General features: G+C 37.4%; 1 protein-coding gene across 10 annotated transcripts; it reads left to right on the plus strand.

Annotated features, from left to right (window-relative positions):
* Positions 1–898: 898 nt before the first annotated feature.
* On the plus strand, positions 899–19447 carry LOC112576267 (E3 ubiquitin-protein ligase TRIM33-like). 10 transcript variants are annotated; one of them, XM_025258590.1, is made up of 8 exons: positions 899–1032; positions 3605–4758; positions 5292–5360; positions 6478–6636; positions 7042–7200; positions 7944–8123; positions 8387–8465; positions 13257–13387. In XM_025258590.1, the coding sequence occupies exons 2-7, from the start codon at positions 3619–3621 to the stop codon at positions 8417–8419; spliced, it is 1740 nt and encodes a 579-aa protein (XP_025114375.1). In that variant the 5' UTR covers positions 899–1032; positions 3605–3618; the 3' UTR covers positions 8420–8465; positions 13257–13387. The 10 variants fall into 10 exon arrangements, with proteins under 10 accessions (XP_025114375.1, XP_025114376.1, XP_025114378.1 ...); XM_025258592.1 differs by lacking the exon at positions 899–1032 and adding an exon at positions 1076–2719; XM_025258591.1 differs by lacking the exons at positions 8387–8465; positions 13257–13387 and adding an exon at positions 18087–19447.
* Positions 19448–21726: the final 2279 nt, after the last annotated feature.

Below are 21726 nucleotides of genomic sequence, written 5' to 3' on the forward strand. Positions count from 1 at the left end.
CCCGCACGTCGATGTGAGTCTTCAGTCGGAGACTGTACATGTTGGATATTTTTTAGTGTAGGTGCTTTAGTGTTTCCTTTGATATTAAAACTATTCTTTTACTTCTAAAACTGAGTGTAATATTAAAGTTTTAAGTGTGGAAGTACGGTGGTAGCTATTATCAGTAAATCGGGTGGAAAGATTTTCAGCGATTTCACTATCACTAGGACTTTCGTTAGCAACGGATACTGCTAATTGTTCACATTGTGCTAAATTTTGCAAAAAATTATAAAATACATATCGCTACATCATTTCGAGTAACAAAAAGTATATATATATCAATGAATATTTACGTCGTTTTGGTGCCTTTGCCTAATAACATAAAAAACGGGAATTTAGGAAACCAATGTTATTGCAATCTAATCAGTGTGTACACTCACACTTCCATGAAGATTTAAAGAACGAGCATGCCACATAAAAATATAAATGTCTAGAAGCACAACTTTCATGTCAAATAGTCTTTGTTTATACACGTATAGCTCCCTGATCGACAGAAAGTGGAAGGGTTCAGAATCCCTGAGGTTTTTACTGTTCACACCTCATCCATCTTCAAGTCACGTGGTCACGCAGGTGTCTCTAGTACCTTGAATTCTTACTGTCCTGGGTACATGACAACGTGCCGACAATTATTCTCATTCAGTGTAACAAAATTACAGATTATGGTACATGTTTTTAAACAAAGTTCTACCTACAAAATATACATCAGTGTCAAAATTATCCTTTTTATATTATTAATTGGTTAACGCTGTTTAATCCGTTTTCTTTACCACACCAAAAAGCTAATTATGTACTAAACTGTTTTAACGGTAATTCCCAAATGAGTTGTAAGTCTATGAATGTCACGTGACCTACACAGACTCGACTTGTCATGGTAACAAGCAACAGTCGATGAGAAAAACTTCTCGACTCTGTAGTGTGAAATATTCAGCTAAACTGTCAGGCAGGTAGATTCATGCTTCACCCAACTTAACAATTGTTCATTTGAAGGATCCGGTGAGTAAACTCTAGAAGTAAACTCTACATACTTACACCTCTTTACGTTAGCACCTTCGCTAAAATCCGGGTCAGTGTGCAGGTAACCGCCATTTTGTGACTCAGGTAAGTGAGCCGTTGTGTACAGAGAGGAACCTTTAGCCATTAGCATTTGTTTGTAACTTACAGAGCATGGTGGAAAGATTTTCTGTTTAAAGTCGCACAAAATTATTACTTTGATATTAATCTCGATGGTTGTCTAAACTCTTTTCTCTACAATACAAAGAAAGAAAAACTAAAAGAAAAATCCTACTAAATTTTTAAACGGGAATTCCCAATTTAGTAGCCGTAATAAATGTCACGTGAGCAGCGCGGCCTGTGGGAGGAGCGAGGACACACTCTAGTCTAAAGAAAACATTTCTCGACTCTTAAGCGTTAAGTAATGAGGTCAACTTTAAGGTCAGGTAGATTGAAGCCTCACCTAACGTTCATTTAAAGAAGACGGTAAGTAAAGGATACTGGCTTTAACATCCGGGTCAGTGTGTCCAGCAAACCGCCAAAACTTTGTGAACTACAGTGTGACTCAAGTAGGTCAGCGATTAAGTAACGAGAGTGATTGGTAAAGATATTCAGTTAAGTTCACTTAAAAAGAAATAATTAAAAGAAGAAAAGAAAGCTTTTCTACGTTTTTTATCAGTTCGGTGCTAGTCTTGTACAAAAGGAGCGCTGCAGCCTTTAGCATAATTAAGTTATCTAGAAATAAAATTCAAGATTTTGTACTTAAAACTCGCTGATGCCGTTAAACTATTACTTTATTAGTTTTACATTTCTATTCATTAGTTTGAAGAATTTGGTAATTAATGGAGAATCCAAACAGTCCTTCAGATTCGTGTGAACGGAAGACGTTGATGGGAAAAATGATAGAGTTTGTGTTTGATTAATATCAAAGTGTGGACAGGCCACTTGAAACGAAAACCTACTGAAAAGAGGCAACACATCTCCTTCCCTCCCTTCTCCAACGACTGGTCGCAGTTAAGGGACAAAGAAAGTCGGTGGAAAAAATAAGTAAGGAAAACAGTTGCTTTGATAAATTTAACGTTTCATATCGTTAAAGCCGTTGGCCTTTTTTTACTGCTGACGTCAGCTGTACTTGGGCGGGAACGGAGGAATGATAGATGGGCATACAAAGACATATTCCTTCTAGACTAGACCAATCGGTAGGAATGGAAGAAAGATGTGGTCTGGCTGACACACACGAGAAGACCGTATAGTCGTATAAGTTATTCACTGATTTATATACAGTTTACACAGACAATAACCGGTATCCCTACATGAATCGTGAGCGGACACCTGGGAGTGTCTAAATAATTTAAATCATTAAAATCGACTACAACCTGATGTCAATACTGCATTAGGAAACGAAGGTGACATCTAGGCGATGGCAGTCACACACACAAAGTGTTTATAAAGAGGAGAGGATGCAGTCATATGCCTGTGTAACGCCCGTCTCCTGTGCTGAACACATCAAACACAAGTAGTGAAACATTACTAGGGAGATGAAGAGTTGGGGTAAGAAAAAAAAATTAATGATAGTCTACTCACCAAGAAACGGAAATCCCCAATTTAGAAGAATAATCACTACACGAAAGTCACGTGATCTTTTGAAGGGGACCATCATTGAGACGTTCGTCTGTTCTATTTCTCGAAGGTTTTCCTGTTGTAATATTAGTAAACAGCTTACTAACTTATTAAGTTTAACCCTGTATATTCATTAGAATTGTTTTATAATGTATGTTATCTGTTCGACAAAAGATGTCGACACACCTTTAATCCACCTGACATTCAACACCTTTCTCTGACTCATCTCGCTGCTAGTGCTGTGTTTATTGTGACTTTACTACTGAGCCAGGATTTTATAAGTCCACGTGAATACTGACTTTTTTAATAGACTAGACAGCATGGCTGATTAGAGACACTTTTTAATATTTTTACACCATAAGTGCATACGCTTTTAAATATTTTAGAAAACAATCATGGCTGACAAATGCCATTTTCTTCCGGAAGTACAATATACAATCCCCCTTCTTGCCCTATTGTCATAATTTCTTGTTAGTATGAGACTGTTATCGTGTGTTGTGTGTCTTATGTTATGGCTGTATGCCCTCTGGACATATACCCAATAAAAATAAAACGAAATCCCACCGGATCCTTTCGGCGATAACGCGAGATAACTCGCCAACACGACAGAATATGGGAGATAATTCTGGAAATGTCACTGTATTGCCTGATGACTTCCCTCCCTTATCAGAGGTCTAGAATGAAAGGTTGCTCCAGGGTACAAAGGGAGAACTTTGTTAAAAAAACTAACTAGAGTACAGAGAAAGGAGTGTGTTAAACAGCTAGGGTACAGAGGAAAGATCGTGTTAAAAGATTAAACTTACGGAAGATGGGCAGAGCTTGCCTCGGTACACTAAACATTATTTTATTTTACTTTATCGCTATACTAATAATATTATAAATGTGTTAACAAAATTATGATTTTATCTATTTTGACGATTCCTTTGTCGTAAACATCTTTGTTTTTTTATTTCAGCCTGGCATTTTAACATGGAGGTAGTAGTTCGATCACACGAACGAGAGTGTGCCGTGTGCACGAATGACTTCACCACACCAAAGATTCTACCCTGTGGTCATCTCTTGTGTCGAGAATGTGTCATTAGCTGGATGAAATCTAAACATCATGCGGGATGTCCTCTGTGTACATGTCCTATAGCAGAGCATCAAGGTTATTCATCTCAAAGTGCAGCGGATGTTGTTGACGCCCTGCCTACAGACTCTGTGATGGAAGCCATAGTACAAAGTGCTGGCGTGCTGGGCAAGGATAACATGTGCACCGTATGTGATGACGTCAGAGCTGAGTACATCTGTATGCAGTGTGTGGAAAAAATGTGTTCATCGTGTATGAAGATGCACAAGAAGATGTCCATGAGCCGCAGTCACGATGTGGAGAGTGTCAGCACTGTGACACCTGAACGTCTGGCTGCCAGCCGCCCTGCACTGTGTGCTGACCACGGCGACAAACACGCGGAGGCATTTTGCGCTGATCATCACCTTAGTATCTGTTCATCGTGTACCTCAATCAAACACAGAACATGTTTAGTTGTGAGAGATATCAACGACGAAATGAAAGATTCTGAAAAAACACTTTGTGGTTTGACTGACCAACTGGTTCAGGCCGAGTACAGTCTGAAGCAAGGTACAGAGCATCTCGCCATACGTCTTCAGAAGGTGGAGGACATGGAACAAGAAGACATGACACAGGTAGACAAGACATGCGACAAACTTCAGAGGATGGTGGAAAATTGTCGAAAAGGACTAAAAAAACAAATACATGATTCACGTTTACAAGTCACGAATTCGTTAATAAAAGCTAAACGAGAACTAGACAAACGTCTGGGGAAAGTGACGTCACACAGGAATATAGTGACGCGAGCTAGAGCAGTGGCGCCACGTGCGGGGCTAATACACGTGACCCAGGCTCTGACAGACAGGGTCAACAGCCTTGACCTCAATGCCGATCTAGATGAATTGTCTTGGATGATTTCACCTGAGAGAAGTGTGGAATGCTACAACCAATTGGAAAAAGCCATAGAGAATGAGCTCCATCAATTTCAACAACAACAGCAGCAGCAGCAGCAGCAGCAGCAGCAGCAGCAACAACAACAACAACAACAGAAAAAGGCTAAAGTATACAGTTCTTTCATCCTGTAATATGTTTAACCTATATTTATAGAAATAATTTGAATTCTTTATGCTATTTTTTTTATCTAAGTTACTCTCTATTCACTGACTTGTCAGTCTTTCATTTGGAAGAGGCTTAGCATTATTATACATACGCTTACATGCAAATTAAACTCCGTTTGGTGATTTGTTCGCGTGTACTGGTAAACTACATCCATATTTTAGCTGTTTGTTGTGTATTCCATGACAGAGTGCTTACTTTCTAATCCGGAACCCAAACTTTCAGAGATGATTCAATTATCGTGATGTTTTATGTTATAAGTGATCTGATAACTAATTTACTAGAAATTAGCTTAAAGAGTGTTTCAAGTCCATCTTTGAGGTAGGCGGAAAGTCCTATCAATCAGTGAGAAAGCAACTCCCATGGCAATGAAAGTTAAACATAACAAACAGGGACTGAATTAAAATAAGCTCTAGACCCTGAAAAAGGAGAGTTTGGTTGTTTTCAGCAAAGAAAACTTTTTTTTATCTATGAGCAGAAAAGACAGGAGGTTAACACATTACTGAGAAAAAAGATCGCAAACACCCTTGTCGACCTAAGTGAGACGGTAATATCATGTATTGATGTTTGTGTATTGATATTATTCTGACAAAATACTTGAACAAACGATTTTTTTCTTGCTGATTTTAGGGTTTGTTTCAATGAATCTGCACTAAGATGTAAAAACATAGTGTATATAAAAGGTATTCAGTTATTATATCTTCGATGTCAATTACTTGGTCTATTAATTTATTTTATGTAATATGTATAAAATTATATATCTCTACCAAATGAAACTAAAATTTCATATTCCTTTTAAGAACTTTACTTTTAATGCATAAACTGTTAAGCCAATAAGTCTAATACTGTACTTCACTTGATCGCTATTTGTGAAGCAAACTTCGTTATTGTTTAGTCAACGATTTAAAAAAGAAAAACAGTAAACAGGAAGAGAGTTTTCTGAAAGTAAATATATGCATTCTAAGGTTGTGCTTTAACATTAAAACGCCTGTACTATTCTATTTAAGATGTCCTTTATTGTTTCTTTCTGAAAGCAAAAGGGGACAATCCATTTACTTAGTTCAGAACTAGATTTTAGCTTTAAGCAAACACGTTCTGGGCTCAGAGCACAATAATGTGTTCACGTCTGTGTGTGTGTTAGAACAATAGGCAACTGATATGTAAACTATGTCCTTTTAAATGTCAGCACTGACATATTAACTGGCAAAGCATTAAGTGCTTCTCTCAATCCCTAACATCTAAAATACAAGAAAAAGAAACCACACACAGAAACAAACACAGTTCTAGCTCATTAAAATTATTTCAGAATGTATGTATCTGCCAACCGTAAAATGTATTTATAAAAATCACATCGTCAGTAACTTCTTCAAACAAATTTGTAGGGTTGTGTGTGGTATGTCGTGATGTAATGTATGGGAAGTTATATTTTTCCACACAAAAATATTTATAATTAGGGTATGATTGCAGATCTTAACCGAAAAACAACCCGTCTTAGAAAGTAAGTCTAATAGCACTAATACCAAAACATTAGAGTTAGTAAATATTAAAATAATATTAGTGTTTTATTTTGCGATTTTCTTAACTTTTTATAACTAAACATTATAATTGTCGAGTAAATACCTGTTAATAATTTTTTTTGACACGAGAATGGACGTTATTTACAGCTGAACACACAGCCACCAGTCTTTGTGTTCCACGACAACTGTGGAAGCAACATTCGTCTGACGAACGGTAACAGGACCGCGGAGACGATAAATCAATTTGCCTTCAGTAACGGGGAGGTCGTGTCACGTGACCATATGGTGCCGAACGTCTTGTATGAAGTAAGATACTAGGCTAGAATGATGATGACTACGATGATGATGATGATGATGATGATGATGATGATGATGATGATGATGATGATGATGATGATGATTACGAAGATGATAAGGATGAGGATGAGTAATGTTACTAATAAAAACAGAATAAAAGAAATTCTTATGTACATTTTTATAGTTCACAGACGCCAACAAACAAATTGATCTGTATTATTTTGTTTTATTTGCTTTTTTAAATAGCTGACGCTATTTTATAGAAAGCTTACCGAAAACAGTAGTCCTTATTCATAGTGTCCGTGTTTGGTCACTATTTTTACTTTACTGAGAGACAGACATATTTTAGTCCACTTAGTTACCCTAATCAGCTGTCACAGTTTTGCATGTCATGACACTTTAATATTGACACAGGTCAGAGTGGAAGCAGAATCACTTCAACACCAGAACAAGTTATCACTGGGAGTGCTAAGAATTTCTACTGCACATCTCCGTGTGATGACAGACTTCTATGCAGCCTTTCGTGATTATGTTTTTGTCTCGTCCAGTGGGGTCTACTTCCAGGGATATCCTGTAAGTTTAATGGTTTCAAGGCCCCACAAAGGGCTTTGTACTTTATGCTATGCATACAAGTTGAAGCTAATTATCATTTCCTTTTTTTTCACCTTTCTATAGAACAAAGCAATCTTAAGGATTTTGTTCGAAATTTTTTTTCCGTTTCTAATAAGCAAGTAACAATCATGGACAAAAACTATTTCCTAAATTAAATTTAAAAGATTTTCTCACTGCAAATAAAAACTAACCCTAACCCATTTCATAGAATAAGGACAACTAGAAAAACTTCAGTAACGGATATGTATATGCTGACGTAGGGAGGGGGACAGTCAATAGGTGAGCTGAAATATGTTATTTAGGCGGCTATGAGTTTGATATTATACACAGTAAATTTTATAAAGTGGACCTCATCAATGGAAATTGGTGATTTGCCTAGATTTCTGGGAATGTTATCTCAAGCTGAGGAGTATCCCGTGAGGAGAAAGAAATTCAATTAAGGCTTTAACTGATCTCAATAAATCCATCCTTAATTGAAAATTAAATCTCTTTTCTATGTACATTAAGTCACGATACAATCAGTCCAATCCCTATCTTACATTTTTCTGAAGAAATCAAGCATTTCTTTTTTATCTTTCTCAGTTACATAAAGTTACATATTTATGGAACAGCGCACGCTAGAATTAAAGACAGGGACTAAGCTAGGTGCTCACTTCCTGTCCAATATTTTATTGAAATTAAAAGGATCGGGTATTTGTCTTTAGCTGTCGGCAACGCTTGGAAAAGATCTCGACAGACTTGAAGTCGGGAGTCGAGTTGGAGTATTGGTGGACTCGTCAAACTACCTTCACCTCTACATCAACGGAAAAGACAAGGGTGTTGTAGCGAAACCTATAACACAACCCTGTTTTGCTTTCTTTTATATCGGCAATTCAGTAACAAAGGTGAGAGATACAAGTGCACCTTACATTACACAGAGAAGTTCGGGATTTCTTGGGGAGACTATAACGGTCTCTTCAACTAAAATATGTGAAAATGTTCGGAAATTTTCAGTTATGGAATACTAAACAGGGAACCATTTTATTACCTACTTTCTAGTGCAGATGTACAGGAGCTTGTTTTGTAAAGTGGACACTTGTACAAAATATCCTTGTTCTTTATAGAAATCATTAGGTTTTGTACCTGCTGTTTGTTGTCTGTTAAACAGGTGACAGCCCTTCCTACATCTACGATGCCATAAAAATACTAGAGAAGAAGAAGGCTGAGACAGTAAATGATGTTCATGTGTAAGTTTTTGTTCGTCTACAGTTAAAATGTAGTTAAACTGCTCCACCCCTTCTGTCCAGTTCCTCTCACTCGGTAACAAAATTGTTGACGATAGTAGCAGCCGACAGATGGTTTGTACAACAGTAGATAAGGTTGAAGAGTTACACACAGACAGACTGTGATGGACACTTTCAGGAATAAAGTCTCGATTTTATCAATTTTGCTCTGTTTCTGCTGTAGACTAACTAAAATTATTACTCGCTTTAGAGTGATTTTGTCAGAGTGTGGAATTCTATTTGATTCTATATCAGTTAAGTTGAAAGCGTGTAGCATGGAAGATGATTCGTTGTAGTCACCATAATTGTACTGCGCATGTACTGAATAATTGATTTTGTAGATTATGGGATTTCTATAGGACTTTTTAGTTTTTCAATATACATCGTGTGTTAACCTGTAAATAGTGTAGTCAATACTACTAAAATATTTACAATTTTTTGTGTATTTGTTCAATATTAAACAAAGTTAAATGTGTGTATCCTTCTTCGGAAAAACCTAAGCAAATCAACCGAATGTACACTTCAGATCAATACTGATCAATAATGAAGTATAAAACACATACATATACAAATACCAACAATTATTCTCAAAATAAAGAGAGTCTAATCATTTAAGATATTGTTATTGTTCTTAACTGTCTGTCTGTGGCCTAATTCAGTCAGATTACTTTCTAACAAACGGTTTTAACGGGTAAAATCTCTAATAAGCTTCTAATGGAATAAACACTTTACTCCCGTCAGAAAATGTGGACATTAGTGACAAAGACAACATTACACAAGTGGTGGATGGCAGGCATGAGAATACTTAGATAAGATTGTTAGTAACAAACTAAAATAAACAGCTTTGTTTCTCCAGCTCTCTAGTCATAAAATCACTTCTGTTAATTAAAGACCCGGTCTGTACAAGTGAGTAGAGATAGTGACGTGGCACACAGAAAGCAGAGATTTTTTTCCCGTCCATTGAAAGCACGTGTATATATTAAATTAAATGACAGCGAACAACTTATTTAGTGCAGTCTGCTATAGCATCAACAAAGTTGGAGTACTTTTTCTAGGGGTTTGATCTCTCCCGTTTGTATCGCTTTTATTTTTTTCAACCCGAAATCATTTTGAGACTTTCTGTTTGGAGTAAACTAAAGGTGACCATTTGTAACCTTTCACTTTGTAACTCAAGTCTTTGCCACCAAGTGTGTCAGCTGTTCCAGTCAGAAGCTAAGTGGCGTGTGTATGTGTATTGTACGGAATGAGTGATTGTGCAGTGTTGTGAGTGTGGTAGTTAAGAAACCATTGACTCACTAGACATCTCGATAAGGGTTAAGGAGCTTAATTAGTGTTAAAAATATAAAAGTTTTAAGTGTGGTAGCTATTATCAGAAAATCGGGTGGAAAGATTTTCGGCGATTTCACTAGGTTTTTCGTTAGCAACGGATACTGCTAATTGTTCACACTGTGCTAAATTTTACAAAAAAATTATAAAATACATATCGCTACATCATTTCGAGTAACAAAAAGTATATATATCAATGAATATTTACGTCATTTTGGTGCCTTTGCCTAATAACATAAAAAAACTGGAATTTGGGAAAAAAATGTTATTGCAATCTAATCAGTATGTACACTCACACTTACATGAAGATTTAAAGAACGAGCATGCCACATAAAAATATAAATGTCTAGAAGGACAACTTTCATGTCAAATTGTCTTTGTTTATGCACGTATAGCTCTCTGATCGACAGAAAGTGGAAGGGTTCATAATCCCTGAGCTTTTTACTGTTCACACCTCATCCATCTTCAAGTCACGTGGTCACGCAGGTGTTTCTAGTACCTTGAATTCTTACTGTCCTGCGTACATGACAACGTGCCTACAATTATTCTCATTCAGTGTAACAAAATTACAGATTGTGGTGCATGTTTTTAAACAAAGTTCTACCTACAAAATATACATCAGTGTCAAAAATATCGTTTTTATATTATTTATTGGTTTAAGCTGTTTAAATCGTTTTCTTTACCACACCAAAAAGCTAATTATGTACTAAAGTGTTTTAACGGGAATTCCCAAATTAGTTGTAATTCTATGAATGTCACGTGACCTACACAGCCTTGACCTGTCTCGGTAACAAGCAACAGACGAAGAGAAAGACATCTCAACTGTGTGGTGTGAAGTATTCAGCTAAACTGTCAGGCAGGTAGATTCAAGCTTCACTCAACTTAACAATTGTTCATTTGAAGGAGCCGGTGAGTAAACTCTACATGTAAACTCTACATACTTACACCACTTAACGTTAGCACATTCGCTAACATCCGGATCTGTGTGCAGCTAACCGCCATATTGAGACGGAAGTAAGTGAACCGTTGTGTACAGAGAGGACCATTTAGCCATTAGTACTTGTTTGTAATGACCAGAGCATGATGAACAGATTTTTCTGTTTAAAGTCACAGAAAATTATTATGTTTATATTAATCGCGACGGTTGTCTAAACTCTTTTCTCTGCATACAAAGAAAGAAAGACAATATAAAAAAAATCCTACTAATTTTTTTTTTTTTTTTTACGGGGATTCCCAATTTAGTAGCTGTAATAAATGTCACGTGTTCAGCACGGCCTGTGGGAGGAGCGAGGACACACTCTAGTCTACAGGTAACATTTCTCGACTCTTAAGCGTTAATTAATGAGGTCAACTGTCAGGTCAGGTAGATTGAAGCCTCACCTAACGTTCATTTGAAGAAGACGGTAAGTAAAGGATACTGGCTTTAACATCCGGGTTAGTGTGTCCAGCAAACCGCCATAACTTGACTCAAGTAGGTCAGCGATTAAGTAACGAGAGTGATTGGTAAAGATATTCAGTTAAGTTCACTTAGAAATAAATAATAAAAAGAAGTAAAGAAAGGTGCTGTTTAATGAAGCTTTACCTTTGACCTAAACGCTACGTTTTTTATCAGTTCGGTGCTAGTCTTGTACAAAAGGAGCGCTGCAGCCTTTAGCATAATTAAGTTATCAGAAATAAAATACAAGTTTGTACTTAAAACTCGCTGATGCCGTTAAACTTTATTAGTTTTACATTTCTTTTCATTAGTTTGAAGAAATATGCAATTAGTGGAGAAATGTCATTCAGATTGGTGTGAACGGAGGACGTTGATGGGAAAAATAAGAGCTTGTGTTTGATTAATATCAAAGTGTGGACAGACCGCTTGAAAGGAAAACCTACTGAAAAAAGGAACATATCCTTCCCTCCCTTCTCCAACGAATGGTCACAGTTAAGGGACAAAAAAACTCGGTGGAAAAAATAAGTAAGGAAAACAGTTGCATTGATAAATTTAACGTTTCATATCGTTAAAATCGTTGGCCTTTTTTTACTGCTGACGTCAGTTGTACTTGGGCGGGAACGGAGGAATGATAGATGGACATATTCCTTCTAGACTAGACCAATGGGTAGGAATGGCAGAAAGATGTGGTCTGGCTGACCCATACGAGAAGACCGTATAGTCGTATAAATCATTCACTGATTTTACATACAGTTTACACAGACAATAACCGTTATCCCTACATGAATCGTGAGCGGACACCTTGGAGTGTCTAAATAATTTAAACCATTAAAATCGACTACAACCTGATGTCAATATTGCATTAGCAAACGAATGTGACATCTAGGCGATGGCAGTCCCACACACAAAGTGATTAATAAAGAGGAGAGGATGCAGTCATGTGAATGGGTAACGCCTGTCTCCTGTGCTGAACACATCAAACACAAGTAGTGAAACATTACTAGGGAGATGAACAGTGGTGATAAGAAAAAAATCTATGCTAGTCTACACACTAAGAAACGGAAATTTGGGACTACGAAAAATACCCAAGTACACGAGAATCACGTAATCTTCTGAAGCAAACCTTCATTGAGGCGTTCGTCTGTACTATCTTTGAACAGTGAGACATTCCCGATGTAATATTAGTAATTAACTTACTAATTAATAAGAAATTTTTTCATGATATCTGTTACCTGTTCGTCGAATGATGTTGACACACCTTTAATCCACCTGACATTCAACAACTTCCTCTGACTCATCTCGCTGCACTAGTGTTGTGTGAGCGTTATCACTTTACTTGGTTGGGTCAGGAATTTATCAGTGCGAGTGTATACTGAACTTTTTGTAATAGATTAGATTGAATGGCTGATTAAAGACACCTTCTAATACTTTTACATCAGCAGTGCAAACTTTTTGAAAGCAATCATGGCTGACAGATGCCATTTTCTTCCGGAAATACAATATACAATCTCCGTTTTCGCCATATTGACATGATTTGTTGTTAGTATGAGTTATTGTGTGTTGTTTGTCTTATCTCACGTTATGGCTAAAAATGCTCTCCAAACTTATAGCAAATAAAATATATTGAAATTACTCCGGATCTTCTCGGCGATAACGCGAGTCAACTCGCTAACACAACAGAATATGGGAGAGAAATCTGGGAATATGTCACTTTATTTGCTGATGACTTTCCTCCCTTATCAGCGGTCTAGAATGAAAGGGTGTTCCAGGGTACAAAAGAAGAACTTTGTTCAACAACTAAATGGGTACAGACAAAAAATTGCGTTACAAGATTAAAATTACGGAAGATGGGCATTGTTTGTATCGGTAGACTAGACACGATCTTATTTTACTTTGTCGCTATACTAATAATATTATAAATGTGTAAACAAAATTATGATTTTATTTATTTTAACGACACCCTTTCTTGTTTACTTCTTTCATTTTTATTTCAGCCTGGCATTTTTAACATGGAGGTAGCAGTTCAATCACACGAACGAGAGTGTGCTGTGTGCACGAATGACTTCACCACACCAAAGATTCTACCCTGTGGTCATCTCCTGTGTCGACAATGTGTCATTTCCTGGATGGACTCAAAATCAGACGCTGGCTGTCCTCTGTGTACCTGTCCTATAGTAGAGCATCAAGGTAATTCATCTCAAAGTACAGCTGATGTTATTGACGCCCTGCCTACAGACTCTGTGATGGAAGCGATAGTAGAAAGTTCTCGTGTGCTGGGAAAGGATGACATGTGCACTGTATGTGATGACGTCACAGCTGAGTACATCTGTATGCAGTGTCTGGAAAAGATGTGTCCATCGTGTACTAAGATACACAAGAAGATGGTAGTGAGTCGCAGTCACGATGTGGAGAGTGTCAGCACTGTGACACCTGAACGTCTGGCTGCCAGCCGCCCTGCACTGTGTGCTGACCACGGCGACAAACACGCGGAGGCATTTTGCGCTGATCATCACCTTAGTATCTGTGCATCGTGTTCCTCCATCAAACACAGAACGTGTTTAGCTGTGAAAGATATCAACGATGAAATGAAAGATTCTGAAAATGCACTTTGTGGTTTGACTGACCAACTGGTTCAGGCCGAGTACAGTCTGAAGCAAGGTACAGAGCAGCTGGCACTACGTCTTCAGAAGGTGGAGGACAGCGAACAAGAAGACTTGACACAGGTAGACAAGACATGCGACAAACTTCAGAGCATGGTGGAAAATTGTCGAAAAGGACTGAAAAAAATGATACAGGATTCACGTTTACCAGTCAAGAATTCGTTATTGGAAGTTAAACAAGAACTCGACAAACGTCTGGGGAAAGTGACGTCACACAGGAATATAGTGACGCGAGCTAGAGCAGTGGCGCCACGTGCGGGGCTAATACACGTCACCCAGGCTCTGACAGACAGGGTCAACAGCCTTGACCTTAACGCCGATCTAGATGAACTGTCTTTGATGACTCCACCTAGGATAAGTGTGGAATGCTACAATGAATTGGAAAAAGCCATAGAGAATAAACTACATCAATTTCAACAACAACAACAACAACAACAACAACAACAACAACAACAACACGCCAAACAAAAAGTATCCTTTTCTTTCATCTTGTCACATGTTTAAGCTATTTTTTAAAAATAATTTAGTGCCGTTATGCTATTACTTGTATTTTAGTTACTAGCTTTTCACTGACTTGTCAATCGTTCCTTTGGAAGAGGCTTAATATTATTATACATATGTTTACATGCAAATTAAACTCCATTTGGTGATTTCTTTACGTGTAGCGTTAAACTACATCCATAATTTAGCTTCTTGTTTTTCAGTCTATGACATTGTTATTTCTTTCTAGTGCGGAACCAAAACTGTTAGTGATGATTCAATTATGTTGATGTTTTATAAGTGATCTGAGAGCTACAGGAATAGAAATTAGTTTAAGGAGTGTTCGAAGGCCATTCTTTCAAGTAGACAGAGAGTCCTATTGACCAGTGACATAACAACTCCTAACGCGATGAAAAAAACATAACAAATGGGGTCTGAATTAATATAAGCTCTGGACTTTGAAAGAGTTACGATTGCTTTTTTTAAAGTGAGAAAACTTTTCTTGGTTCAGGATCAGCAAAGACAGGAAGTTAGCATATCATTCAGAGCAAACACCCATGTCGACCTAAGTGAGAAGGGAATATCATGTGTTCATGTGTGTGGGTTAATATTATTCTGACAAAATACTTGAAAAATAATTTTTTCTGGCTCCTTTTCGGGTATAACAAAAGTATTGAATTATTATATCTTCGGTGTAAATTACTTGCTGTGTTACTGACTTACTTAATGTTATATATACAAAATTACATATCGCTACCAAAAAAATTATAATTTCATATTCGCTGTAAAAATTATACTTTCGAGGCATAAACTGTGTAGCCGATAAATCTCAATATTGAATACTTCATTCAATCGCTCTTTGTGAAGCAATGTTCGTTCTTGTTTCGTGCGCTGAATAAATGATTTTGTAGAGTTACGGTATTTCTATTGTACTTACTAGTTTTTTAATATACATCGTGTGTTAACTTATAAATAGCCTAGTCAAACGCCTGTAATGTTCTACTTAATCCTTTTTTTTATTCCGTCTGAAATAAAAGCGGGACAATCTATTTACTTAGTTCAAAATAACTTTTAGCTCTAAGCAAACACATTCTAGGCTCAGAGCAATATAATGTGTCCACGTGTGTGTGTGTGTTTGATAGAACAATAGGCAGCTGAAGTGTAAAATATGTCATTGAATGTCAGCTCTGACATTGTACCAGGCAAGACATAATCAAAGTGCTTCTCTTAATCTTCTTCGAACAAATGTATAGGTTTGTGTATGGTATGTTGTGATGTAATGTAAGGGAAGTGTATTCTTCTACACACAAATATTTAAAATTAGAGTATGATTGCAGATCTTAAAAGAAAAATAACCGTCATATAAAGTACAACTAAGAGCACCAATACCAAATCATTTGAGTTTTTAAATATTAAAATAATATCAATGTTTTATATTTCGTTTTTCTTAACTATTTATTACTAAACATTATAAATGTCGAGTAAATATCTGTGAATAAATTTTATTGACACGAAAATGGACTTTATTTACAGCCACCAGTCCTTGTGTTCCACGACAACTGCGGATCCAACATTCGTCTGACGAACGGTAACAGGACCGCGGAGATGATAAATCAAGATGAAATCTACAACGGGGTGGTTGTGTCACGTGACGCTATGGTGCCGAACGTCTTGTATGAAGTAAGATATTAGGCTAGAATGATGATGATGACGACGACGACGACGATGACGATGACGACGATGATGATAATGTTACTAATAAAAACAGAACAAAAATATTCTTATGAACTTTTTCATAATGCACAGACGCAAACTAAATGATTAATCTGTAATACTTTGTTTTAGTTTTTTTTAATAGCTTACTCTACTTTAAAGAAAGGTTACTTAGAACAGTAGTCTCAATTCACAGTGTCTGTGTTTGGTCACTGTTTCACTTTACTGAGAGAAAGAAATATTTTAGTCTACGAAGTTACCCTAATCAGCTGTCACATTTTTGCATGTTATGACAATTTAATATTGACACAGGTCAGAGTGGACGCAGCATCATATAAGCACAACGAGTTATCATTGGGAGTGACAAGAACTTCTCCTGCACATCTCTCTGTGACAGAGTTGTTTGTAGACCTTAATGATACTGTTGTCGTCTGGTGGAGTGGGGTCCGCTACCAGGAAGAACGTGTAAGTTTTATGGTTTCCAGTTCCTACAAAAGATTTTGTGCTTTGGGCTTTGCATAAAAGTTAAAGCTTTATTATCATTCCCTTTTTTACCCTTGTATACAACAAAGCATTCTTAAAGTTTTCGTTCTATATTCTTTCTAATGAGCAGTTAAAATTCAGTGACAAATACTATTGCTTAAAATTAAATTTAAAAGATTTTTCCCTACTGCAAATAAAAACCTACGAACATCTCATTATATAGAATAATGATAACATGAAAACCTTGAATAACAGATGTGTAAATGTTGACGTAGACAGGGTGACAGCTTTTCTTTGTAAATCAAGTCACGATACAATCAAATCAATCTTGTCTCTACCTTATCGTACAGAGTTAAATGAAAAATTGTGGAACAGGGCACGCTAGAATTAAAGACGAGGACTAAGCTAGAGTGTTCACCTATCGCTCAATATTTTATTAAAAGGTAAAAGTATCAGGTATTTGTCTTTAGGTGTTGACCACGCTCGGAAAAGGTCTCGAGACACTTCAAGTCGGGAGTCGAGTTGGGTTACTGGTGGACTCGTCAAACTACCTTCACCTCTACATCAACGGACTGGACCAAGGTGTTGTTGAGCGTTTCACACCGCCCTGTTTTGCTTTCTTTAATATCTGCAGTTCAGTAACAAAGGTGAGAGACAAGTACTCATTATATTACACAGAAGAGTTTGTGATTGCTTTAAGAGACTTTAACGACTATTGAACTAAGATAACGTGAAAATGTTTATAAATTTTCAGTTAACGAATAATAAAGAGTGAACCATTTTATTACTGAACACATTGTCAAACGTGGCCAGCAAAGAATGTACCTTTTGCGGAAGTTAAATAGTTTCTCCGTTAGCAGAGCAATTGTAGGTCGTTTTTACCAATCTTTCATTGAGAGTCTTTTATCCTTTTCATTTGTATGCCTGTTTCATAATCTATCTGTCAATGACAGGAACAGTTTGAATAGCATTGTTCACATCTGTTCCAAGATAATTGGTATTAAACAGAGGGACTTGACTTCCTTCTGTAATCAACAACTAATTAGGAAAGCTTCCCGCATTCTGTCCATACCTGAGCATGTGCTAGCGGGAGAATTTGTTTTATTAAGCTCCGGTAAACACTATGCCATGCCAGTGTGCAAAAGCAATAGGAATCTGAAATCTTTTGTGCCATCCGCAGTTCAGCTACTCAATCACAGATGAACTGTCAGCGGTGTGTGTGTGTGATGGGTAGGTGTGCATGTGTGTGGTTGTGTGTGTGTGTGTGGTTTTTTTTCTCCATATACATATATTTTGGAAACAGGGAGCATCTTCCATCTAAATTGCCCGTTGGGATTAATAAAGTCGGTTGTTATTGTTATTGTTACCTACTTTCTAGTTCTTCCGTACAGGAGTTTGTTTTGTAAAGTGGACACTTGTACAAAAAATCCTTGTTCTATATAGAAATCATTAAGTTTTGTGCGTGATTCTTTATCGTCTGTTGAACAGGTGACAGCCCTTCCTACATCTACGATGACATAAGAAATATCAGAGAAGAAGGCTGAGACAGTAAATGATGTTCATGTGTAAGTTACTGTTCACCTACAGTTAAAATGTAGTTAAACCACTCCACACATTCTGTCCAGTTCCTCTCACTCGGTAACAAAGTTGTTGACGATAGTAGCAGCCGACAGATGTTTTGTACAACAGCGGTAAAGGTGGAAGAGCTACACACAGACAAACTGTGCTGGACTCTTTCAGGAATAAAGTCTCGATTTAATTAATTTCCTCGGTTTCTGCTGTCCACTAACTAAAGTTATTACTCACATTTAAATGATTTTGTCAGACTTTGGAATTCTGTTTGATTCTATAAAAGGTTTAAAGCGTGTTGCTCATACAAGATGATTCGCTGTAATCATCAACAAGTATGTACTGCGCATGCGCTGAATAATTCATTTTTTTAGGGTTACTGGATTTCTATTGTACTTATTAGTTTTTCAATATACATTGTGTTTTAACCTGTTAATAGCCTTGTCAATACTACTAAAATATGTACAATTCAGTTGTGTATTTGTTCAATATAATACAAAGCAAACGTTTTGCTGCGGTTGTGTAGAAAGAAGCTGGCAAGTCCCCGATACTTTGTCACTGTATTACTCTTTTACTAACAGTCCTGTTCTCTGTTCTTCATACAACTGACCAAGCCAAACAATGAGAGATGACATAAGATTGTTGCACATCTGTGTCCAGCCATTTCTCTTTGGTGCCTAATTATCCTGTGAGGCCACACTCATGGTGATGTGTAAGAATGCTTTTCAAAGTTCAACTGTTTCTTTAAATGAATCAAACACAAAAATAGACTAGAAACATGGACGGAGCGAGATGGAGGATAACACGAAACGCATCTTATCACCAGAACATGGCAGGTGGTGTGAGCTTCTTCATAACTAACACATACAGCACGGAATGTACCGGTGTGTTCACACACTTGTATACTGACCTTGTAACGATAAGTATCCGCTGAAAAATTATTCTACTTCTCCAAGGAATTCAGCCCCATTATACCAGTGGGCTCATATTTATATACAGTATAGACCTGAAGGGCACACACCAACCTGTTTGATGTATGTGTGGAACACCGAACATCCATAAGCTTACTCAGGTGTGAAATGGGTACCTGACTCCTTAGGGGCTGTGGACTTAAGGCGATGATGTAAACGGGGTGGGCGCCGCCTCATAAAAACCAGAGATAAGAGCTGTAACACCTTACTTCACTACAACTGTTAACATTATGTAATTACCTTTGTTTTTTACTACACATTGGTCATCAAGTCTTGAATTGTTGCGTGTAAATAAAGATTTGATTGAAATGTGTTTGTGTCGAGTTTAATTAATTTGCTAAGAAATGCTGAAAGTCTGCGAGCCTGGCACACACCATTCACATTATATTGGAATCTTTTTAATAGCTTCAAGTCATTAGCTCCCTAATTATTGTGATAAGACAAGACAAGACCTTAGACTCACCGAGCTTCTTACTTTCTTCACTCTATCATAGCCTTTACCAGTCACGTGCTCACCCACGTGTTTTTAGCATCTACTATTCTAACACGCCTGGCTACATGGCAACTTGTCTACAATAATTCTTATACCATGTAACAAAGATACAGATAATAATCAGTAATGATTTTTAAACAAAAACCTATTTAAATAAATTCCTTTATAAATACCTAATATATATATAGAGAGAAAAACTTATCAAAAATAAATTCAGGTCAGTGTTATTAAAATTATCTTTATCTATTAATCTCGCTTAAAAGGGTAAAAATCTGTTTCCTACAACACACAAAAAATATATAAAATTGAAAATTGAACTACACGATTTTAACAGGAATTTCCAAGTAGTCTTATGACTGTCAGGTGAGGTCCACAAAGATAACCTCTAGTGCAGCGGTTCTCAACCTTTTACATGTGGCGACCCCCCTGACGAACACCGGTACGTCCGCGACCCCCCTTAGCCGGCTAGGTCGGTGGAAGAGCGGGTGGGGGGGGGGAGCTTTAGCTAACCTCGAACGCCGCGTCGAGGAAATCAATGCAATTCAACAACGGAAGAACAAAGTTCGTATCTGCAAGAAGTATAACTGGTTAATGAAATTTTTACTAAAGCTAATAAATATTATTTTATTGGACACTCACTTTGATTAATGAGAAGGTTGAGCTGCTTGCTGTTGCATAAAGAAGCGAACCTGTGTGCGATGTTCGTACCCACTGCTATTCGCAGCTCAGCCTCTGCGTCCACACGATTTCTGTATTTCGACTTCAGTGCTGCCAATGCTGAAATCCTTGCTCACACATATATGAAGTTGAAAAATGGCAGCAGAACTTTCATTGCTTTCTCAGAAAGGAGAGGATATTTCACCGTTGACGCTAATCCAGATGTTGGCACTGGTGTTGTTTGGAAGACCATTTTCAGGGATTGGTCACTCGAAAGGTCGATGAGCTGCTCTTCTTCTTGCGTGGACAACCCGCTTGTGCTAGATCAGCCAGAAATGGATTACCAATCCAATCGTATTTAGTCACATCAATTTCAGCGAAATAAATGCTGAAACCTTTCTTGCAGTCCGTTTAGATGGGCAATAATTACATTCTTCACCTGATCAAGATTCAAGTTGTCAGCCTTGCACTTACACAAGCACGGAAACATAATCAAAAATATTTTCTTGGCGTATCTTTTGCGTCCACAACGAAATTTTTCGGACGAAAGCATTCATCTTGTCAGTTGTTTGTAACATGGTGGTGTCCTTCCCTTGCATAGAAGTATTCACAACGTTCAGCTTCTCAAATATGTCCGATAATAATGCCATTAGCAGCAGCCATCGGTCGTTCTTAAGCAGGTCAGCCTTGTTGAAAGAGTTCTCCTTCAGAAACACCCACAATTCTTCCCGCAATTCAAGACTCTTGCGAGAGCTTTTCACGCGACAACCACCTTGATTCGCAGTAATAGAGCAAGGTGTCATAGTCGCTCCATGTCTTGACATATAAGAGAAAAACATTCGAGATCTGGCAGAACTGTTCTTTACAAAGTTCACCATTTTATGACATCTGTTAGCACTGTGTTCAACTCAACACTCAAATCTTTGGAAGCTAGAACTTCACGGTGGATCATGCAGTGAGTCCAAACTACATCTGGAGCAACCTTTTTAATAAGAGATTGCAACCCTTGTTTCTTTCCAGCCATTGCAGGGCGCCATCTGTGCACAAGCCGACGCAGGAACTCCAGGAAATGCCTTGGTCCTTAAGGAAGTCATCGACAATCCCAAAAAAATCTTGGGCTGTGCTCTGCGTTCAAATTTTCTTGCAAATAAAAAGTCTTCCAGAAGAGTATTTTCCCACACGTAACGAATGTAAGCAATCAAATGTGAGTCACCTGCAGTGTCAGTAGCTTCATCTAACTGCAAAGCAAAATTTTTTTTTTTATACGACTGATCAACTGATCAGACACGTCTTCAGATATCTCAGTTATTCTTCGGCGAACTGTGTCATTTGACAAAGGAATGGCTTGCAGTTGCGTAGCAGCATCTTCTCCTATCATGGTCCGTACAATGTCCATTGCTGCAGGCAATATTAATGACTCTCCGATCGTATGTGCTTT

Source organism: Pomacea canaliculata, linkage group LG11, assembly GCF_003073045.1.
Source record: "Pomacea canaliculata isolate SZHN2017 linkage group LG11, ASM307304v1, whole genome shotgun sequence".
Classification (NCBI taxonomy): Eukaryota; Metazoa; Mollusca; class Gastropoda; order Architaenioglossa; family Ampullariidae; genus Pomacea; species Pomacea canaliculata.